Source organism: Musa acuminata, chromosome BXJ1-6 (assembly GCF_036884655.1).
Source record: "Musa acuminata AAA Group cultivar baxijiao chromosome BXJ1-6, Cavendish_Baxijiao_AAA, whole genome shotgun sequence".
In the NCBI taxonomy this organism is placed as follows: Eukaryota; Viridiplantae; Streptophyta; class Magnoliopsida; order Zingiberales; family Musaceae; genus Musa; species Musa acuminata.
The window spans coordinates 13,435,521-13,457,670 of NC_088332.1; the positions used below are offsets into that span (position 1 = coordinate 13,435,521).

General features: G+C 38.5%; 3 protein-coding genes across 3 annotated transcripts; 1 reads left to right on the forward strand and 2 right to left on the reverse strand.

Annotated features, from left to right (window-relative positions):
* Positions 1-142: 142 nt before the first annotated feature.
* LOC103987991 (glucose-6-phosphate 1-dehydrogenase, chloroplastic) lies at positions 143-4,616 on the reverse strand. The gene is made up of 10 exons (XM_009406477.3): positions 4,356-4,616; positions 3,926-4,152; positions 3,748-3,842; positions 3,482-3,596; positions 2,244-2,449; positions 2,009-2,158; positions 1,803-1,923; positions 1,417-1,646; positions 1,108-1,308; positions 143-688 (listed from the first exon to the last, which is right to left on the reverse strand). The coding sequence occupies exons 1-10, from the start codon at positions 4,531-4,533 to the stop codon at positions 439-441; spliced, it is 1,773 nt and encodes a 590-aa protein (XP_009404752.2). The 5' UTR covers positions 4,534-4,616; the 3' UTR covers positions 143-438.
* A 2,863-nt stretch (positions 4,617-7,479) lies between these two features.
* Positions 7,480-12,514, reverse strand: LOC135676403 (uncharacterized). The gene is made up of 4 exons (XM_065187531.1): positions 12,300-12,514; positions 11,180-11,244; positions 9,805-10,003; positions 7,480-8,133 (listed from the first exon to the last, which is right to left on the reverse strand). Exons 1-4 carry the CDS (start codon positions 12,426-12,428, stop codon positions 7,663-7,665), a joined length of 864 nt encoding a protein of 287 aa, XP_065043603.1. The 5' UTR covers positions 12,429-12,514; the 3' UTR covers positions 7,480-7,662.
* Positions 12,515-19,669: 7,155 nt separating this feature from the next.
* On the forward strand, positions 19,670-21,965 carry LOC135676404 (acetolactate synthase 1, chloroplastic-like). The gene has a single exon (XM_065187532.1). The coding sequence runs from the start codon at positions 19,721-19,723 to the stop codon at positions 21,701-21,703; it is 1,983 nt and encodes a 660-aa protein (XP_065043604.1). The 5' UTR covers positions 19,670-19,720; the 3' UTR covers positions 21,704-21,965.
* Positions 21,966-22,150: the final 185 nt, after the last annotated feature.

Here is a 22,150-nt window from a genome sequence, read left to right on the forward strand (position 1 = left end):
TAACTATTGAGTAAGATAAAATATTCTTTCTATATGTCATACTGACAAGGCATCATGATATATCCAATTGACACATAACCTTTGTAAACGCAAACTAAACTTCCTCAAAGTGATCAGCACTAAAGAAAGAACAAAATAAACATGATAGGAATGTTCAGCCCAGCTGCATCGATGGCCTTCTCATCTATAAATCACAAGAAATCTCACACTAGAGGAAGAAACCCAACTACAACGCTTGAAGATTCTAACCAACCTATAAAACACAGTTCCCTTGTGCTGTCAAAATTGCAGATTACCAACATATTTTTCTCTCTCTCCAACACACACGCAGACATTCCTCGCTATTCATGAGAATTCTCGCCAAATATTATTGCACTACTGTGAATCTCTAAATTATTTATTGGGAGGTTCTGCTCAAATGACAGCAAAAGCAATTGTTTACGCATCTGAAGCAGTGTCTCCCCAACGGACGTTGTAATTCGCGGCAAGGTAGTGTGCTCCTGCTGGCCCGCAACTCCCGTAAGGGTACAATTCGGGGGCTATCTTATTCTCCTCCAACTCTTTGAGCAGCGGCGTGAACAGCTCCCAAGCAGCATCCAGTTCATCGGAACGAATGAACAGCCTTCGTTCACCCTCAATGGCATCAAGAAGCAGCCTCTCATATGCATCTGGTATCTCTTTCGAGTATCTACCAAAAGCCAAAAGAGTTTCAGATGATGGGTGATGACACGGCTCTGAACTACCAACTTTATACAACAAGCAAGTAAATATGACATTATTCTTGATGATGATGATGATGATGACAGTTAATAACCATAACAATTATGTGTCAGAGCATTTCTCTTAGCCCAGTCTACTATTAAGCATGTACTAGTCATCATAGAATCTGATGTGTAGCATGTAAGGGCCATTATCTGGGGCATTTTCACACTAGCTTATCAAGCATGGATGGATGTGTCATTGGTTTAAAAAGGATGATTTCGACCAAGGTTCCAACGTCACCGGAATAGCTATGACAATCTAGGGATTGTCATTTGTCATCAGATATTATGCATTCTTGAGATTGGCATAATCTTCTTTCCTTGTAAGAAAAACAAAAACTTGTACCTTGAAGCATAAAGAAGATTCAAGTTACTGCGGTCCAATCTCATCCCCAACCCAGGAATCTTGTTATTGATCTTTAAGTAAATAGCTTCATCGGGTTGTACCCTGATGACGAGCTCGTTTGTAGCTCGATCAAGATCAGTTCCAAAGCTCCGCTTATATAGATTACCAGGGACATGGCGAAACTGAACTCTAATCTCTGTTCTGCAAATGGAAATTTCCAACACAACAACATTTATTAAAGATGTTGAATTTCAATTGAAACTTACAAAAATCACAAAAGAAATGCATAAATACTCATTTACAACCTACCGTCGAGTTTCCAGTGCTTTCCCAGCCTTCATGAGGAATGGAACTCCATCCCATCTTGCATTATCTATGAAAAGGGCAGCTGCAGCGAATGTTGGAGTAAGGCTGCCTTTGGGTACAGTCTTATCGTCTGTGTATCCGGGGTATGCAACTCCACCCTTCGTGTGGCTCCTATACTGACCTATCGCCACATTTTCCAATTGCAATGGCTTCATGGAACGGAGGACTTTCACCTGAAGTGATGGAGAAATTTATCTAAGAGACAGAAACCAATAATATTGAGTTTCATCCAATAAGAGAACAATGCACTAGTTATGAGTCTGAATCCAATGGATCACATCTAGGACTATAACTTAAAAAAAGGTCTTGTCATATTTCCTTGTACAAACCTTTTCGTTCCTGATATCTTCTGCATCCAAACTGACAGGAGTTTCCATTGCAAATAAGGCTAAAATTTGGAGCAGATGATTCTGCATGATATCTCTAATAATACCATAGTTATCAAAGTACCTGCACAGTACAAGACACAGGTTACTGGAAAGCTCATCAATAGATGACATAACTTCAATGGATAATAACATCATCTAAACCTTACCCTCCCCGTCCTTCTGTACCGAAGTCTTCAGAGAAAATCAGCTGCACATTCCTAATATATTGCCTAGACCACAACGGTTCAAATACAAGATTCGAGAAACGAAGAATGGACAGATTTTCGACAAGTTCCTTTCCCAAATAGTGGTCTATTCTGTAGAATGTTAAACAATCATTGTAAGGAAGATGTTTTCATGGGATATCGAACATGAATATCTTCATGTAGGATGTCATGTCACCTGAAAATTTGATCTTCATCAAGGTATTGTTTCAGGCCTCTTGTCAAAGCAGCAGAAGATTCAGAATCCCGACCGAATGGTTTTTCAACTATCACCCTGGTCCAGCCATTCTTAGAAGAAGCTGACTTGCTTGCAGATTTTACAACATCTATAAATATGTTTGGTGGAATTGACAAATAAAATAGCCGGTTTGATAATCTCCCACCCTGTAAGCCCAATTGAAAAATCCAGGTATTTACAGTTTAATAAATGTTTTCTTTAATTATGAAATATATTTTTAGCAGAGGAGAAGCTTAACCAAATTATATATTTGACGATCCAAACATATTCAAGCTATGCTAATCGTCATCATCATGACCTTCATCAAAGCAACAATGTCACTTCTTATTCAAGGTTCACATAAATGTCTTGCAAGTTAAAAAAGGTTAACATAAAAGTCGTTTCACATAGGTTAAAGACTTGATTCAAAATTCTTTTGCACTAGCTGCACTTAAGTGAAAGAAGAGGATCTCAAATTCAACTAAAGTAAAAGAAGTCATTTGTCACATGAAGTTGAAATATCGTCAGGCTACCTGAAATATCATTTTAATAAAAAATGTCAAATCCCAAGAGACTCTCGAGGTTTTTGTCTGTCAAAACAAAAAACTCAAGCTTCACCACCATATATGATCCCTAGTTAGAAGCCTCAGTTATATCACTAGCAAACTTAAGACAAAAAATGCTTCAGTTTTTTTGCGAATCAAAACAATTCCCCACGAACTAGCATCATCAGATTTCTTGTCCAAAGAACTAAAAATTTTGAGTTCCTATAATTTTACATAATTATCTGGCATGAGACTCAAAGTTTTACGTAGCTTTCAAAGGTGACAAAGTTTGGAAGACAAGCAAAAGTCCGCGGAACACTTCTGTGACATAGCTGCCATGTTTTTTTTTTGCTTTTCCTTTTGTGTCTTCTTTTCTGTGTCTTTGTTCTTTTATTATTATTTTTTGTTCTTTTCCTAACTTCTTGACTTTGCATCTCTTCTTATCCTTCAGTCTGTTTGAGGAATCTTCCCATTTTCCCTCAAAAATGAAAAAAAAAAAAAAAGATCACAGAGAAGCACCATTGAACTACAACATAACAATAATTACATTATGTAAAACAAGACATGATTATTGTTGGAAAAGGAGGCTGGAGCTCCCAATTTTGAGCTTGTAAAGTTGTAAAGATTTCCTCATCTCATAGATACAAATATTACCTCATGTTCTTTGAGTTCCTTGTCAAGATCTGCAAAGTTTTCCTCGGATTCATATTGACCTGAATGATAGAAACATCTCTGTAGAAATTGCTCCATCTTCTCATTACAATTCTCCCTGGGAAAAATCAGCAGAAACATTTAGCATCAGCAGAGATCAAAATAAATGGTCCTCAAATCAATTATCTTGAAGGAAACAAAAGCAGAACTGTATGACAAAAAAACTAGCATAACCTAATTCAGTATTAATACAAAAAAACATTAATCACCTTTTATCAATTCTGCATGTTAATGTTTTGCTAACCATAGTTCTCAGTTCAGCATCAGTCATCTTACTTCGAGCATAACCGAATATAGTGAAATGCTGCATTGAGAACATAATTACACACCTTAACACGAGAGTAATCTATAAAGGAATGACTTGCACTACAATTATACGAACCGGACCTTTGGAAGGCAATCTTCATAATAAAGTGCGAAAAGAGCAGGAAATATCTTCTTTTTGGCAAGGTCCCCAGAGGCTCCAACGACAGTGATACTAACTGTATGCTCCCTTTCACTTGAATTGGGACCAATCACATCTCTGTATTCCTCCGAAGATAAACCAAGCAAGCCACCAATTTCCACATTCTTGGAAGGAGCTTCTTTTGGGCTGGATGCAGCCACAGTGCCAACTGCCGTGCAATAAGGAGAACGAACCAGGGGAAAAGGTCAACAACAGAGGCATGAAATCAAGAACCAAAGATCGACAGTAGATGCATCAACAACCAAAATTCACTAAAGAAGATTCGAAAAAAACATATCAGCCATCCCAAATATAAGTCAAGCGAGGCGGATCGAACGAAGTGAGGGTCAGAGCAAAGAAAAGGGACCGGACCTTCTTGCTTGCAGGCAACGCCCAAGTTCCAATTTTTAGACGACGGTACCGCGACACTTCTCGCAAGAACGGTTCTAGGAAAGGGCCGTAGGAGGGTCGACCATCTCAAAGGGGAGTGATCGGGTGCCAGACGCGCGGCGGCGGAGGAAGAGGGGCATTTGGCGACGGAAAGTGCCATCTCTCCTCCTCCGGCAAAGAGAGACAGAGCAAGAGAGAGAGATGAATCGAGGGTTTTCCTCGGAAGAGAGACAGCAGACGAGAGAGGCAGTGGCATTTGAAGGGCGGGGGACGGCATCGGAAGCAGCGGAGAGCGTGGGTTCGTCTCTGTGGGGCCCAGATCCTCTCCATTACTTTTCCAGACGCCCTCCAGTTCCGATCGGACCGTCCATATTCAAAACCGGTGTCATCATCATCGGGTCCCATGTAAACCAACGGTCCTGATCTCTCTACTGGTTCGCCGATTAGGCCCGAATCACCGAAGGCGCCACCCCCCACCCTTGGAAGCATCGAAGGGTTGTTTTCTCGGAAGAAGCCATCCATCACGGAGGACAAACTTGGAGAGCGGCAAGGGGCAGGTATTGTTTTGGGTTGAGGGAGCGAGTGTCTGCAGCTTTCCTCGGGATTAAATTAGGGTTAGGGTTTCCTAACTTAATCATCCAATTGCTCGATCGAACGATCAATTTGGTCGGTGTTTTAGGGTTATGCTGTCCAAAGGAGAAGACGTTATTATTAGCATCAACAATTTATCCGAATTATTATATTATTGTATCATCACATGATGATGATAATAAAAGGGAAGAAAACTAAATGGACACGCATTTGTGCTGTTGACTTGCTTACACGCCTCACTCGCCTCAAAAACACGTCTCCTAATGGGCGGGCCCACATGACTCATTCGATTCGTCCAATGGGCTCGGGCTCGGGCTCGACGTTGGAGACTAAATCTAACTCCGATCGGATTCATTGATCGATACTATCAACATTCAAATTGAGAAACTATATAACAGTGATTGATATCTACGAGTAGAAACCGCACACATGAAGAAAGTAGCTCAGTTCAGCTTCGATCAGATTAGGGATTCTTTTGTTGAACTCAGTTGGAAGCATGAGAACACTGTGTTTTCCTCTGTCTTTTTCTCTCTCTCTCCCTCTCTCTCTGTTCTTTTGTTGAACTCAGTTGGAAGCATGAGAACACTGTGTTTTCCTCTGTCTTTTTCTCTCTCTCTCTCCCTCTCTCTCTGTTCTTTTGTTGAACTCAGTTGGAAGCATGAGAACACTGTGTTTTCCTCTGTCTTTCTCTCTCTCTCTCTCTCTCTCTCTCTCTCTCTATTCTTTTGTTGAACTCAGTTGGAAGCATGAGATCACTGTGTTTTCCTCTGTCTTTCTTTCTCTCTCTCTCTCTCTCTCTATTCTTTTGTTGAACTCAGTTGGAAGCATGAGAACACTGTGTTTTCCTCTGTCTTTCTCTCTCTCTCTCTCTCTCTCTCTCTCTCTCTCTCTCCCTATTCTTTTGTTGAACTCAGTTGGAAGCATGAGAACACTGTTTTCCTCTGTGTTGGAAGCATGAGAACACACACTCTCTCTCTCTCTCTCTCTCTCTCTCTCTCTCTCTTTCTACCACTCTTCACTGACAACGCATGAGCGTCTTGGCTACGAGCCTCCTCTGTATGGTAACCTTGGCAATCAAGTCCTCGACTCTTCGGTTGAGCTCCTCTGCAGGCATACCTTCTTCCTCCTCCTCCTCTTTGTCACGGTGGTTTCCTTCTCCTTCACTCCAGCTGCGGGACTTGGCTTCGCATCATGTGGTCGTCGTAAATGTCGGGCTGTGCAGAAGACTCGAAGAGCCTCGACTCCCCGACGAGGAAGATGATGATGACGTTGGAGACGACGAATATGAACTTGAGACTAGGGTGCCCATGTGTGGAAGACAGACGAAGAAGAAGAACCTGAGAGAGGAGAAAATGGTGGGGAGCCAGTGGGGACTCGACATGAACAGACCAACCAGCACAACACGTAGCATCGGCATGCAGTGGTTCCTGCTACATCTGCCCATGTAACTCTATCCATGGCTGCAAGAAAGAAGGAAGAAGATGAACTGGATATAGGGCAATGCAAGACCAAGGTTACAAAGGAAAGGGAAGGGGAGGTAAATTCCAATGGTGAGACTCTCACATCCCAGCATCTCCTGCTCATATTATTAGATCTCTTCAGAGAAGCCATGGATTGGTGTCTGCTTGGAGCCCCACTCATTCTCCTGTTCTAAGAAATGGAACAGCTCAAAGCATGAACAGCCTCCAAAATGGCCTTCAGTGTCATCATGGCTACATGGTATAAGAATGGAAGCTTTGAAGTATATGTCAACTCAAACCTTCTTTTCCTTGCGAAAAAGATGGGGGAAATGCAGAGTTCTGATAGAGACACACAAAGCTTTTGGTTTGGGTTGTTCATAGCCTTTGCATGTCCGAAGCTACAGCTGCCGCGTGTGTGGATCACAAGAGAGAGAGAGAGAGAGAGAGAGAGAGAGAGAGCTTAAGAGTGTATCAATCAATTGATTGAATCTCACTCTCATAATTACTTGATCTGAATATAGTTCATGAAGAAGGTAGCCTCATCTCCTATCCAATTTACTTTGACGCAATTACACCATTTAATATGTCGATTGGCCTACTCAATCATAAAATTAAGTGCAAATATAATCAAGATCGGAGACGTTCGATCCATCTTCAAATATCCATAGTTTCAACATAATATCAGCATCCATCTTCGGGTCGGGGTATTAAAAATGGTATCTAGATATTTCTCACAAATGCATGAAGAGGAACTCCAGTGGCAGCATTTGGTGGTGAATTCCAGTCTTTGATTGATTTCTAGTTGTTGTCAGTGAGTCGAGTAGAACAAAGATTAATAAACATGACAATACTCTTTAACTAAATATTCAATTTGGAGAGAGAGAAAACAAGATTGTATTTGATTGGAATGCATTCGAAGCTGGTCACTCAAGACATACAACATTACATGGTGACACCATGAGTTGCCTGGAACACATTGTTATAATACCCAGAAGAGCATGGGTTCACACCAACATCCATTTCCTTCTAAATCAGGCCGCATACTTTTTTCGATGTGAGAAAACTTATTCATCACAGTTCAATACTGGTGGAATAACCAATCACATTGTCCAATCTGATGCTAAGAACACTAGAGTAGCAAAAGACACATCGTTCATCGTGGCCACAGTTCAATACTGTGTTTCTTTGACTAAATGGTTCATCTCAGCATATAGAGAGAGAGATTCTCCGCATGAGACTTACATCGTTCGCTCTTTTATCACTTCTGATTGAGAGGTTTGCTTCCTGTTATGATGTATCGACCGAGGGACAAAAGCAAAGCCACGAGCATTACGATGACCAAAGCTTATGCTCGAAGGAGAAGAATCCGATGTGCTCAGCTTTGATACAGCAGAAACAAGATCATCCATCCTCCTCTCCTCAACTTCCATTTCCATTTCCTTCCCCTCCTTGAGACTAGCCTTTTTTGGTCTATACTTCTGGTAAATTTGCTTCGAACTTTTCCTATCAACATCCATATCAGTATTGTTCGATGCCTCCTTTGGATAGCTAGCTTGCCTTCGTAGATGTTTTTGGCGTTGGTGCTTGGAAGGATGTGCCCTTTTGTAGAATTCAAATGTAGTAGGAAACTTGTGTTTGTCAACAAGGTGCTGCTGTCGACTCTTATAACTCTTCAACTTGACTCCACAGCCTTCGACCAAACATTCATACTGATTCATACATGATACTTTTACTTCAAAAAATCATACAAATGAGAAACATAATTATTTACATATCAATCATAATATTTAATGATCCATAAGTCTTAAGTTCAAGAAATATAACTGCAGTTAGTAGCTTCAAAATGACTAAGCAATAACAAGAAGGTATAAATGAAAACCATAAACTTGCAAGTTATTTTTCTGATGAGATAAGCATTAGGTCCTTCAGGAAGGAGAACAAAAGCTACCAAATAGGACACATTGCATGTTGCAGCAAAATACCAATGTGACAATATCAGAAACCAAAAGAAGTCTTCCCCCCTCAGGGCCAACAGGACAAGGCACCACAACTTGCTCGACAGGAGAAAGGAATCTCCTGTTACTGATGATTGAAAATTCATATATGTGATGTCTTTACTGACATTCAACTAACGTCAACTTACTATCAGGTGATTGAGAAAACTCCAATTGGATATAAGAAAGGCAACTTCTGTTCTACTCTTTACAATAAACAAGAATAGCATAGCACATTTATTTATAAACCGCAGCACACAACATCAAGCCAAAACCGGTCTATAAAAGAAATCCTGTCTTGTTGCCACTTTCCCCTTCTTTTAGATAATTCAACTATTTTTGGTATTGTTTCTAGCAGCTATTTTAGAAGTTGAAATAGACTGTTAATGAGTCTATTCTGAGTGATGATTTCTGTCTAACAAATGGAAAATTCATATAGGTTCGATTCAAATTGATTTAGGGCCCCTTCCTGCTAATTCTTCTTAGTACTTGTGCTCTTTAGGTGCAATGCATTGAAAACAATGTTTCCTATTCAAAGATAATTATATTAACTACAACACAAGGAAGCTAAAGGCAGGATTAGATAGAGAAATAGGTAAAGTTTCAGGGTTGTTAAGTCTGTTTTTGGGGTACACATTGTTAATATCAGACTATAGGGACCTCAGCTTTAAGAAAAAAGTAAGTTTATATTCAAAACTGAAAAATAGTCCTCTTATCTCAACTATTTTTCTACAGAAAAAAATGTTTTTCCCTTCCCCTCCCTGATTTGCTCTGTCCCTTATCTAATAGCAGACATATTACTCTTTGCAATTTCAAGGGAACCTCAGGTTCAGTTGTCAACTGTACGCAAACGATAACTTGTGATCAAATCATGCAATTATCAGTAAGCATTTACACTTTTCCAACCACCTAGTTAAAGAACCTTTATAGAGTTCTTAACGACCATCACAAGTAACCCAACAGAGTAAAGCATTCATCCCATTCACATACTTCACTTAAATTAGATTGGCAAGGGTCAAACTTTGCTAAGAAGCAAGAACCTGATTATGAGAGCTTCTCAGATTAACAATGCACAATTCAGCTATTAAATAACTTGAAATTAAGTAAAAAATTTAACATAATTAGTCCCTCTTCATTTTTTAATTTTGAACTTTCATTTTAAGAGCAATGCTTAGGTTTTCAAATTCTGAAATTAGATCCTGTGAGCTCACTGTTCTTCCTTTTTTTGTCAACAATGTTTTCGTTATGGTCTTGTTGTTGTGTAAGAACTATTTACAAAATCTATTCTTTCCTAGAAAAGCAGTGCACAATGATTTCTTTTCTTCCATTGCTACACATGACAGTAGGAACTTTTTGCTGTACTAAAGATAACAGAAAGGGACTTACCATCAGAAAACCGCGTGCAACTTTGGCCTGAAAGAATGAATCATGGGCTTCAGAGATATGTATACTAAGTAAACGTGACGTTGGGAAAACTCTCGAACACACCGAACATGAAGCAGTGTGACGAGCATGGTAGTGATCTTCAAAGTCCTCCAAACAATCTAATCGAGCAGCACAACCAACAATAGGGCAAAAAACAGGTCTGCAATCAATAAGAAGTTAACCCACAATACATTGATTAATCGAAATGAGTAAAACTTTTCACGTTTCAGAAAAAGTAAATAACACTTTCTTTACTGAAGATATGAATCCTGATGCAGAAGTGCAAAACATTGCAGTTTTACTTCTGATCTACAAACATAGACAGGAGTTTGCTCTACATTAGCATGGTGAATGTGAAGTATTTACTTGTGAAGACAATTACTGAGTTCCATACCATTTCCACTAATATGGGATTGATTATATAAAAGACCCAAGATCCAGAACAAAGATTTATAGTTTGATGTCACGACAACAAGCTAGTGATGTGACAACAAGTTGGTACTACCTCACAGGGCAGATGGTGGATAAGCATACCTTTGGCATGGTATGAAGTCCCAAGCTCGACAACAACAGAAAAATATGGTGGTGGACAGACTGACATGAGAGGTACAAGCAATCCATGATTAGTAATATCTTATGGAAATTTAGTAGGATCAATTGTGATATGTAAAATTATCATCAGCCTCAACAAAGTTGGTTTCAAAATCCTATCCAAATGGAAGTTGCTTGTTAATCCAGGACAAGTTGATGGATAAAAAAAGGTTTGAAAATTGACATTTAAGCTCATGTAACTACAGAGGCACCCTCCAAAGTTCCATTTGAAACCTACATAAAATTATCAGGCAAAGGGCAGAATGTACCATGCCAAAAGTTATTGGTGCGTGCCATGTGGACCTATTCTGAAATGGTAGCTGTTTTCGGCCTGTGTCATGAAATACACAACAACAATAACAATAACAACAAGAAACTGTACAGGAGTGGAAAATCACTAAGCTACATCTCATAGTATCTGATTGGATAAATCAGATAATTAAAGCAATGTATCCATATCAAAGTAAGGCAGCAAGACAAAAAATTTAATGGTTCAAATAAGATTGACCAGCAGGAACAGGACAAACACCATTGAGAACAATATATACTACTAGTACTACTACTAGGTTCAGTAAAGAAATCTGCAAACCTCAAAAATAAGATACTAGCAAAGAGTCACAGTAAAAAATATAAACAACTTATCATTAAATTCCAAGACTTGATCACAACAATGGCCAAATTATGCCAAGAAAATTTCAAAATATTCATAAACAATGTAGAAGTCTTTTGAGAAAAAAGTGCATACTCAGTGTTTGCAACTTCCATTTTCTGGAGCTGATATCTTTCATCTTCAGTTAGATCCAATGCTACCTAAAAGAATTATGAAGAGACACACAAAGAAAGAAAAACATGTTACATGTAAAAGTTAGATTGCGCTAGTGGCATCTTAAATCATGGATGAAATCAAGAAAAATATGCACACATGCTATTGACTAACAAAATGTATGCATAAAAAAAATCAAAACAAGTACTGGAAAGAAGCTAAATAGTCATCATTTCCTAGCCTTTTCCCATCTATGTAAAATCAAATAGTGCAAATTACATGGAGGACATTGACAAATTATTCTCCAATCCTTACCAACCAGAAATGAACCTTCTAAGGCTTATTTTGAATTGGTGAAGATAAGCAAAGGCAGTCAAAGGGAAAATAAGGAGTGGAAAGATCTGCTCCATGATTGTGCTTAGACTCATAAGCCTAGTCTCCGAAGACAGCAAATCTTATAGTGGAAAATCCTAAGTGATTACTGAACAACACGTGATCTACTTACACTCAGTTGACAATGGATATTACTAAAGGTAAAAGTTTGGGCATCTGGAAAAAGTTATTTTTTACCTTGTTAAATATAATAAATGAAGAGTTGAAGCCCAATTTTACTATCAACAGACGAACAAGGCTGTCAAATGCTCATCTCATTCGTGTATTTGCCTGAACGAGATAGTCATGCTACCTGGAGAGTTCCTAATACACTGAAGCAAATCATCTAGGAAGATATATTCTTCAGTTGTGATGCAAATAGTATCGGCTTTTCAAAGAGTTTGTACGGATTTATCTCCCTTTGTTTACACTTTAGCCCCTGTTCTTCTTCTGAACGGTTGATCTCCGCTATAAACACACGGGATTATTTGATCCCTACAATTCTGTAGGGATTTTCCCCCAAATTATAACCTGAATCGAATCGGTATTCAGATACAATGAATCGGTCAGATCCCGACCTTCACAAACCCTAAGATTAAAACTTTGCCACGAATCAACGAAAAATGTGCAAACAACAAACAGACATCGTGAGGGCTTCTGCATAAGAAATAAGCGTTAAAGAAAGCAAGGAGGACCGGGTAGAGCAGACAAAGAGAAGGAGAGGGCTTACTTGTTTGGCGAGGAGCTCGCGTTCGATATTCCCGGCGGAGAAGAAGGGGTCATCGGGCATAAGCCTTCGCCGTGATGCGATCCACCACCGGGACCCCAGCCCTACTTCCTCTCCGCCGCTTGATTCCATCGCCAGCGACTGCAGAAGGGTTTCGAGCTTCGAATTCGAATGGGCAGTGCGCGTCGAAGTCGGCCGTTCCGTCGCACGAGAACGAGATCGTTATATATATGCGCCTCCGATTCCCAACGTTTACATGTCCGTTACAAAATAATAATAATACGTAAAATAAAAGATGGTTTTCTTAAAAAATACTATGATATTTTATAATATATATATATATATATATATCCCTTATTTTCTTTTTTAAAAAAAATAATATTTTTAATTTAAAATATTTAAATTATCCCTCAAATTTTTTTTGTTTATTAGAGTATTTTGACTACCATAATAAAAATATTATAAATAATTTAAGTGGGGACTTCTAACCTCAATAAAACAAACTATAAACTTAAAAATATGCCATTATAATAGTTTATGAGTAATTACAATTAAAAATACATAATTTGATATTAATTATAATTTTTTTAAATAATATTTTATTAGAAAAACCTGAGACAAACAAAAGCACTGTAACATTCGAATGCTGATTAAAAACAATATTGACAAAAAAAACTTTTTTAAGAGATATTTTAGGTATTTTATTAAATTAGGATTACTGTTTAGGAAATATCTTCTATAAAATAATTAAATATAAATATTTATATAAAAAATATAAAATATATCTGTTAGGACAAATGACGATATATGATTTTCCTCAACAGAATAAAGAGATTTTCTTGTATAGTTAAAAAAATCTTATCTGCTATCAAATCCTCTAATCTAATCTGCTATCGTCAACACCTCACCCTAACCCATCAACTCTACTTTACCACCTTGGCTCCGCTTGACCAACAAAAAAAACCTTGTTAATCCACATAATAGGGTTGTATGGCTAATGAGCTGACTCCATATCATCAACACCATTGGTTTCACATCGAAGAGATATGGATTATTCATGGTGGCCATGTCATTTTTCTATATTCAACACAGGTTTATTGCAATTACAATCAAACTTTATGCCCACATTATTATATGAATTGCACTATAAATAAGAATGCATAGGTATAACTAAAGAGAACAATTTATGTTTGATATATTCCATTAGACTAGTAAAATTTTAGAAGAATATTATCGATATAGTATTACAAGATTTTGAATACTATTTGGAGGAGTTTGCTTTAGACCGCCTCAATAAAAGAATCAAGTTGAATTTAAATTAATTTTCAACTTGGATAATTAAAATTTATTATGATAATATCAAAACAAAAATATGATAAAGAATTATTCAAAAAGGTTGTGCCGACAAATATGATTGAATGTGTGATAGAGAGGGTACCAGTGCAATAAATAAATGTCTTAGAAAGTTCAAAAGCAAACGAAATCCATTGTAAACATCCTAAGAAGTTACTGATCATTTGATATGATACCTCACACACCATCAAGTGATGGAAAGGAGGAGCATGGTGCATGCATGACTCTTAATTAAATGATGACCTTTCAATATTTCAAGATAGAATTTCGTTTTTTAAGCCAAAAAAAAATTGTTTTGAGTCCTCCAACGTTTTTATAGTTAGAAAGGTTTTAAGATATAATTTTGAATTCCATAATAAGTAAATTTTAGATAGGATTAAAGGTGGACTATAGCTCTATCATTTTTTGTAATGCACCATTTAAGTTTTTATAATTTATTCATGTTTAAAATAATTTTTATATTTTTTAAAATATAACATATAAGTCTAAATTAACATACGTTAGAGTTTGCTTACGTAACAAACTCATAATAAACTATTAATATAATGACATATATAATTTAAGTAAAAGAATAGAGTCCATTTTAACCCTTGTGGTTTTTGTCATAAACCGTTTAGGCTCTTATATTTTAGTTTGTGTCTAAAATAACTTCTATATTTTTTAAAATATAGCATATAAGTCCCTCATGTTAAATTTGAGTTGACATATGTTAGAGTCTGAATTCACATGTTGACTCACAATAAATCATTAATATAATAACATATGTAATTTAAGTTAAAAAAATATTTATCTTATCGAGGAAGAAGAAGCGATGAAGGTTACAATGACATATGAAGGCAGAGAGTCAAAAGTAAGAGAGGCCGGAGGCTAAGATAAGAAAGAGCTGAACCACCATGTCGCGATGGGTGCAAGTGTAGGAGAGTACGAAGTGAGAGGCAACGGGAGACGAAGATGCCCAAAATGAGGAAGAGAGATTAAGAGACCATTGCATTGCCAATGTTAGACTGGTCGATGCATATCCACTTGAGGTAGGACCGGAAGCTCCTGAACTTATCGTCAATGCGGGAGAGGCCACGTGTGTACAACACCGCAACAACGACTCATCTCACAATTGATGGTGATCTCAAATTTTTAATTTAAATTATATGTATTATTATATTAATATTTTATTATAAGTCAGTATACCATGTAAGCAAACTCTAACGTCTGTTAATGAGACTTAATAGGAGGGGCTTATATATATTAGTTATAGGTGCCCTACAAGCTAATCACATGAATAATGACACTTATGACACATTGCGATAATATCTTTACTTATTATTACTGGCATTTTATCACATATTAATTGGATGTATATTATAATGTCTTTAAATCTGTGAAATAAGAATTGAATCATGATAAGATTATGATAATAAAATCGATTTATCTTTAAACACAGACCCTAAGTTATCATAGTCATAGGTTATTTAAGAAGGACATCGAGATAACCGGATAGACCGGTTCATTGTATACTCATTCATATAATGGAGGCGATTGGTCTCATAATCACTTGTGTATAAATATTAGATGTATAGTGCAAGTGCTCATTGGAAAATGAGTTCACTGATTGATCCGCTTACAAAATACTATATGGTTAATGATACCTGATGTTAGATAATGATTAGTCTAAATTGTGTATCTAGTCCTTAAACTTAATACACCAAAAATATCTTATATGAGTACTCTATTCTTTGATGTTGGAGTTATAGGTTTGAAAGTTTCAGATCTGGTACAATTGATTCTCGAGAATAATAACTAACTTTACGAAGACGATTGAGTGCCAATAAAGGATCATCCACTCTCGGTATCGCGAGAAGAATATCCCATGTGTACTCATTCAAACAAAATCTCTAGCTAGGGTCGTTCGGATTAGAAAATCCGATTAGAGCGAGACTCAAATAAGATTTCATATGGGCCTAATATTACCATGCCCGATATATAATTTTTGAGATATTAGATGAACGAGCGGTTATAGACACATGATAACTAACGATAGATATGTTCAATGGAGTAGATCCCCTATATCATTTGGGGACTATGACATAGTAGCTCAGTACGAATATAGTTGATGAGTCGAGTGAATTATTATGAAGATAATAATTCACTATATCAAAAGGAGTTCTAATAGGATCGACTCACGGCCAACAGACCTAAAGAGTCGCAATATATGGTAGATATTGCAATGAGTAGAGGTATAAATATGATCATTGGATAAGTGGATAAGATCCAATTTGATGATTGGATAGAGATCAAATTAGATGATTGGATATGATCTAATTGAATAATCGAATATAGATCTAATGAGATTCATAGGCTAGAACTGTTGATGGTCGTCGCCTTGCGGTGTACGTGGAGAGGGAGATCCTATAGCGATATGAGCATTATATCCCTTGTGTGGATCATCGCTAGAGAAGAGTACACGATTTTACAGTTTTCTCGTGCACCAATCATCACACAACGACCAAGTACTTAAATTTGAAAAATCTGATTTTGTTTATTGTTTTTCGTTACGCATGAGATACTGACTTATGATTTCTTAGTAATATATTATATTTTTAAAAATATATGTATTATTTTACACGTGAGCAAAATTATAAAAGCTTAAGCGACCAAAATCATATGAGCTAAAATAGATCTTTTTTAAAATTTAAATTATATATATCATTACATTAATAATTTATTATGAGTTAACATGACACCTGAGTAATATTTGTTAACTTAGATTCATGGGAGAGACTTATATACTATATTTTTAAAAATATAAGAGTTATTTTAGACACGAATAAATCATAAGGTCTTCCTTGAGGTACTGAACCACCAGCTCCTCGTCGGTGGGGTGGAACCTAACCCAGGTGGGAGCCTCAGCACTCCATGCCTCGCAACAGCACCCGGCTTCCTGTCCATCTGCAACTCGAACCAGGAAACAGAGGAAAGAAACTACTGCACCCAGCAGCAACAACAACGACAGCGAGGTCTCTCTTTGTCGAGCTTAAGGTCGATTCATGCTTTTTCTTCGTCCGGTTAGCGGAAAGAAGGTGCAGGGAGTAAGTGGACAAGGAGGTGGAGAGGGCGAGAGCGTGGGTGGGGGTGGGGATGTGGGTGAGGTAGTGGTGGTGGTGGTGGGCTTTATAGGAGAGGTTGCGGCCGCAAGGCGACGACTCCTGTGGCGTGAACCGGACTCAAACCTTTGACGCATCTTAAACAAATATAAATAACATGTCTGGTGACAGCGATTCACATATCTGAGAACATATCAAGTCATATGAAACTTCTCCTCTTAAGAGGATGAAGAAGAAGGAAACAGGGCAAAAAAGACTTCTTCCTCTTCGATATTTCTTGCTGCCAGAGCAATTCCAGGAGGAGAAGTAACTCCAACAACAAACCCCATCAAAACTCAAAGAGCTTCCTTCCTCCTCTCTCTCTCTCTCTCTCTCTCTCTCTCTCTCTATATATATATATATATATATATATATATATATATATATAGGATTAGTAGTAGGAAGACAAAAAAGAATCATTGATTAAAATGGAACTGGAGAATCCTTTCTTTAATTAGAAGAAGTCAAATTGAATAGACCAATGTGTAAAGAACTTTTTCCTTTTAATTATAGTAAAATATTGAAAAAAATATTTGATGTAAATTAGCACATAAAATCAAACTAATGTTTCACATCGAAATAACAAAAAAAAAAAAAAAGGAAAAGGGTGTGTTTTCTTTTTCTTCTTTTACGATCTGTCATTGACCAAATTACCCTCATCAAGTTTCATACTTTAGGTGAGATTTCGCGATGACTGAAAGGACAATGTAGTCATTTCATGATTATGTCAGTGACGACTCCTGGCATGTGAGATAAAACCTTTGTATTTTTCTGTTACGACGAAACCATCCTCGGGCCATAAGATCCAATCGCTTGTGATAATATCTTTACTTATTATTATTGACATTTTATCACATATTAATTAGATGTATATCGTAATGTCTTTAAATATGTGAAATAAGAATTGAATAATAATAAGATCGATTTATCTTTAAACACAAACCTTAAGTTATCATAGTCATATGTTATTTAAGAAGGACACCGAGATAACCGGATGGATCGGTTTATTGTATACTCATTCATACAATGGAGGCGGTTGGTTTTATAGTCGCTTGTGTATAAACACTAGATGTATAGTGTAAGTGCTCATTGAAAAATGAGTTCACTGATTGATCTGCTTACAAAATACTATATGGTTAATGATACCTGATGTTAAACAATGATTCTGTAGTCTAAATTGTGTATTTGGTCCTTAAACTTGAGACACCAAAAATGTCTTATATGAGCACTCTATTCTTTGATGTTGGACTTATAGGTTTAAAAATTTCAGATATGGTACAATTGATTCTCGGGAATAATAGCTAACTTTACGAAGACGATTGAGTGTCAACAGAGGATCATCCACTCTCAGTATCGCGAGAGAAATATCCCATGTATATTCATTCAAACAAAATCTCTAGCCAGGATCGTTCCGATTAGAGAATTCGATTAGAGCGAGACTCGAATAAGATTTTATATGGGCCTAACATTACTATGCCCAATATATAATCTTTGAGATATTAGATGAATGAGGGATTATAGACACATGATAACTAACGATAGATAGGTTCAATGGATTATATCTCCTGTACCATTTGGGTACTATGACATAGCAGCTCGGTACGAACATAGTCAATGAGTCGACTGAATTATTATGAAGATAATAATTCACTATATCAGAAGGAGTTCTGATATGATCGAGTCACGACTAACACAATATCAGACCTAAAGAGTCACACACATATGATAGATATTACGACGAGTAGAGGTATGAATATAAGATATCCACATAGCTCCCAATTTGAATCATATCGATCAAATCAAATTGGATAAGATCCAATTTGACGATTCGATAGAGATCAAATTAGACTTCTAATTGAATAATTGAATATAGATCTAATGAGATTCATAGGTAGAACTGTTGGTGGTCGTCGCCTTGCGGTGTGCGTGGAGAGAGAGATCTCATAGCGATATGAGTGTTACATCCCTTGTGTGGATCACCGCCAGAGAGGAGTACGCGAGTTCTCTTTCATCTATTCCATCGAATCTGAAAATTTCAGGGATATACGATCTCCCCAAATAACACTTCTCACACGATATATGTGATTTTTTAATTTTTACGATTTTCTCGTGCACCAATCGTCACACAACGACCAAGTGCTTAACTTTAGGAAATCTGATTTTGTCTTTTGTTTTCCGTTGCGCGCATGAGATACTGACCCATGATTTCCCAATAATATATTATATTTTTGAAAATATATGAATTATTTTACACATGAGCAAAACTATAAAAACTTAAATGATCCACGACCAAAATCATATGAGCTAAAATAGATTTTTTTTTAAATTTAAATTATATTTATTATGAGTAACTTTAACATTTATTAACTCAAACTTCATGGAAAGAACTTATATTATATTTTTAAAAATATAAGAGTTATTTTAGACATAAATAAATCATAAGGGATTAAGTAGCCCATAACCAAAATCGCATGATTTAAAATATATCTTAACCCTTTTAAATATATATTAAAAGATATAAATTTGAAGATAACTGAATGAGATACATCAGAATAATATTTTAGATATTAATTTTTATAGATAAATGAGTTATCATCACCGTATCAATATTTTAAATAAGAATATTATAAATATTTAAACTATTAATATTTATCATAATAATATTAGAGAAATGCAAACCTTCAAGTCATAAATAAAGTCATATTATTTTTGTGATTTACGAGGATACCCTCCTTTCCTGTTTACTACCATACCAAAGTAATGGTGACGAAGCAGTCAGCCTCGACTGCGGTGACCACACCCGCTCATGTCTGCGGTTTCCGATCTCAGCCACTCGTCCCGTTCTTCGTCCCTATAAATAATTAGTCCTCAATTGACTCACTCCCTCTCTTTCTGCTCATCCAGATTAAAAAACCCCTTTTTTTCGTCCCCCAAATGGCTTCCTCTGCGGCGGCGGCGGTGGCTGCTGCGGGAGCCGTGATCACCCCATCGAAGTCATCCCACCCGCCCTTCTCCGCTGCCTACCGCCTCCCCTTCCCCCTCCCCAAGCCCCTCCATTCACTCTCCACCCGCCACCCCCACTTCCGGCCCATCTCCGCCTCCGCGGACCGCCGCCAGCCCCCCTCCGCTGCCGCCCCCACTGCCGATGCCACGACCGCCCCTCTCCTCCGTAACTTCGCCCCGGATGAGCCCCGCAAGGGCGCCGACATCCTAGTCGAGGCCCTTGAGCGGGAGGGCGTCACCGACCTTTTCGCCTACCCCGGCGGCGCCTCCATGGAGATCCATCAGGCTCTCACCCGCTCGCCTTCTATCACCAACCACCTCCTCCGGCACGAGCAGGGGGAGGTCTTCGCTGCCTCTGGATACGCCCGCTCCACTGGTCTCCCTGGCGTGTGCATCGCCACCTCCGGCCCTGGCGCCACCAATCTCGTCTCCGGTCTCGCCGATGCCCTCCTTGACTCCGTCCCTCTCGTCGCCATCACCGGCCAGGTCCCTCGCCGCATGATCGGCACCGACGCTTTCCAGGAGACCCCCATCGTTGAGGTCACCAGATCCATCACCAAGCACAACTACCTGGTCCTCAACGTTGATGACATTCCCCGCATCATTAAAGAAGCCTTCTTCGTAGCCACCACGGGCCGCCCTGGCCCGGTGCTCGTTGACATCCCCAAGGATATCCAGCAGCAGCTTGCCATCCCTGTATGGGACCCACCGCTCCGCCTTCCCGGCTACATCTCCCGCCTCCCCAGGCTTCCTGCACGCCCTCTGCTCGATCAGATCCTCCGCCTGGTGTCGGAATCCCGTCGCCCAGTCCTCTATGTTGGTGGTGGCTGCTTGAACTCTAGCAAGGAGCTTCATCGGTTTGCAGACCTTACTGGCATCCCCATTGCAAGTACCCTAATGGGTCTCGGGGCCTATCCCACCGATGCTGAGCTATCATTGAAGATGTTGGGAATGCATGGGACGGTCTATGCCAACTATGCCATCGATAAAGCTGATCTGTTGCTTGCATTTGGTGTAAGGTTTGATGACCGTGTGACTGGAAAGATTGAAGCTTTTGCTAGCAGAGCAAAGATTGTGCACATTGACATTGATCCGGCTGAGATCGGGAAGAACAAGCAGCCACACGTTTCAATCTGTGCTGATGTGAAGTTGGCGTTGCAGGGAATGAATGCATTGATGGAGGAGACTGGGATTTATCAAAAGTTTGACTTTTCGACCTGGAGAGAAGAACTGGACAAGCAGAAGAAGATATACCCATTAAACTATAAGACTTTCGGGGATCAGATTCCCCCCCAGTATGCAATTCAGGTGCTTGATGAGCTAACGAATGGGGAGGCAATCATTACTACTGGTGTTGGGCAGCACCAGATGTGGGCCGCACAATATTACTCATACAAGAGGGCACGGCAGTGGCTGACATCAGCCGGACTAGGTGCTATGGGTTTCGGTTTACCAGCAGCAGCTGGTGCAGCTGTTGGGAATCCAGGCGTTACTGTCGTGGACATTGATGGGGATGGGAGTTTCCAGATGAATGCTCAGGAACTGGCAATGATTCGGATTGAGAATCTTCCTGTCAAGATTATGGTGTTGAACAACCAGCATTTGGGCATGGTCGTGCAATGGGAAGATCGATTCTACCATAGCAACAGGGCACATACTTATCTGGGGAACCCAGCAAATGAGACTGAGGTATTCCCTGATTTCTTGAAAATCTCAGAGGGGTACGGCATACCTGCTGCTCGTGTCACGAAGAAGAGTGAGGTTAGAGAAGCAATCAGGAAGATGCTGGAAACATCGGGGCCTTACTTGTTGGATGTGATCGTGCCACATGAGGAACATGTGTTGCCTATGATTCCAAGTGGCGGTGCGTTTAAAGATATGATACTTGATGGAGATGGAAGAACACCATATTAGTGCTTTTTAAGATAGGTAATCAGTTCAGTTCTGTTGTGGCATTGAGTATCAGTTCTGTTCTGTCGTGGCTTGAACTATGTATTTAGGACACTGTAGTACTATCTTTCCTGTTGGTATGATGAGTTTTTCTCTGGCTATGGTCATATCTATGAACTACGAAATGTTATAGTCATGTCTACGTCCTACGAGGACTGGTCAATCTTTTTCTTCCGTCTTGTTGTGTGTTTTGATCATTAGTTATTACATAGTTTGTTCGCTATCACTTATTTGGTATTGCTGGGTGTCCTTGTTGCACTTTCAGGGATTTTGTTTTATAAGCTTAAGAAAAATTTCCTGCTTATGGCTTTTTTAAGTTCCATCATTCCATGAGAATATAGCTTCACTTTTTGCTTCCATTTCTTGTTTCTACTTAACTTGTTTAATTCAATATATCTGAAGCTTTTTTCC

Bases quoted from the DNA above. Each gene is read 5' to 3' on its own strand.
- LOC103987991 (XM_009406477.3), bottom strand. From the start codon at position 4,533: ATGGCACTTTCCGTCGCCAAATGCCCCTCTTCCTCCGCCGCCGCGCGT. The intron at 2,159-2,243 runs GTGACATGACAT...AACATTCTACAG, and splicing joins GATGAAGATCAAATTTTCAG to AATAGACCACTATTTGGGAA. The intron at 1,647-1,802 runs GTTTGTACAAGG...CCATCACTTCAG, and splicing joins AAGATATCAGGAACGAAAAG to GTGAAAGTCCTCCGTTCCAT.
- LOC135676403 (XM_065187531.1), bottom strand. From the start codon at position 12,428: ATGGAATCAAGCGGCGGAGAGGAAGTAGGGCTGGGGTCCCGGTGGTGG. The intron at 10,004-11,179 runs GTATGCACTTTT...TATTGATTGCAG, and splicing joins ATGGAAGTTGCAAACACTGA to ACCTGTTTTTTGCCCTATTG. The intron at 8,134-9,804 runs GTAAGTCCCTTT...TGTATGAATCAG, and splicing joins TTGCACGCGGTTTTCTGATG to TATGAATGTTTGGTCGAAGG.
- LOC135676404 (XM_065187532.1), top strand. From the start codon at position 19,721: ATGGCTTCCTCTGCGGCGGCGGCGGTGGCTGCTGCGGGAGCCGTGATC.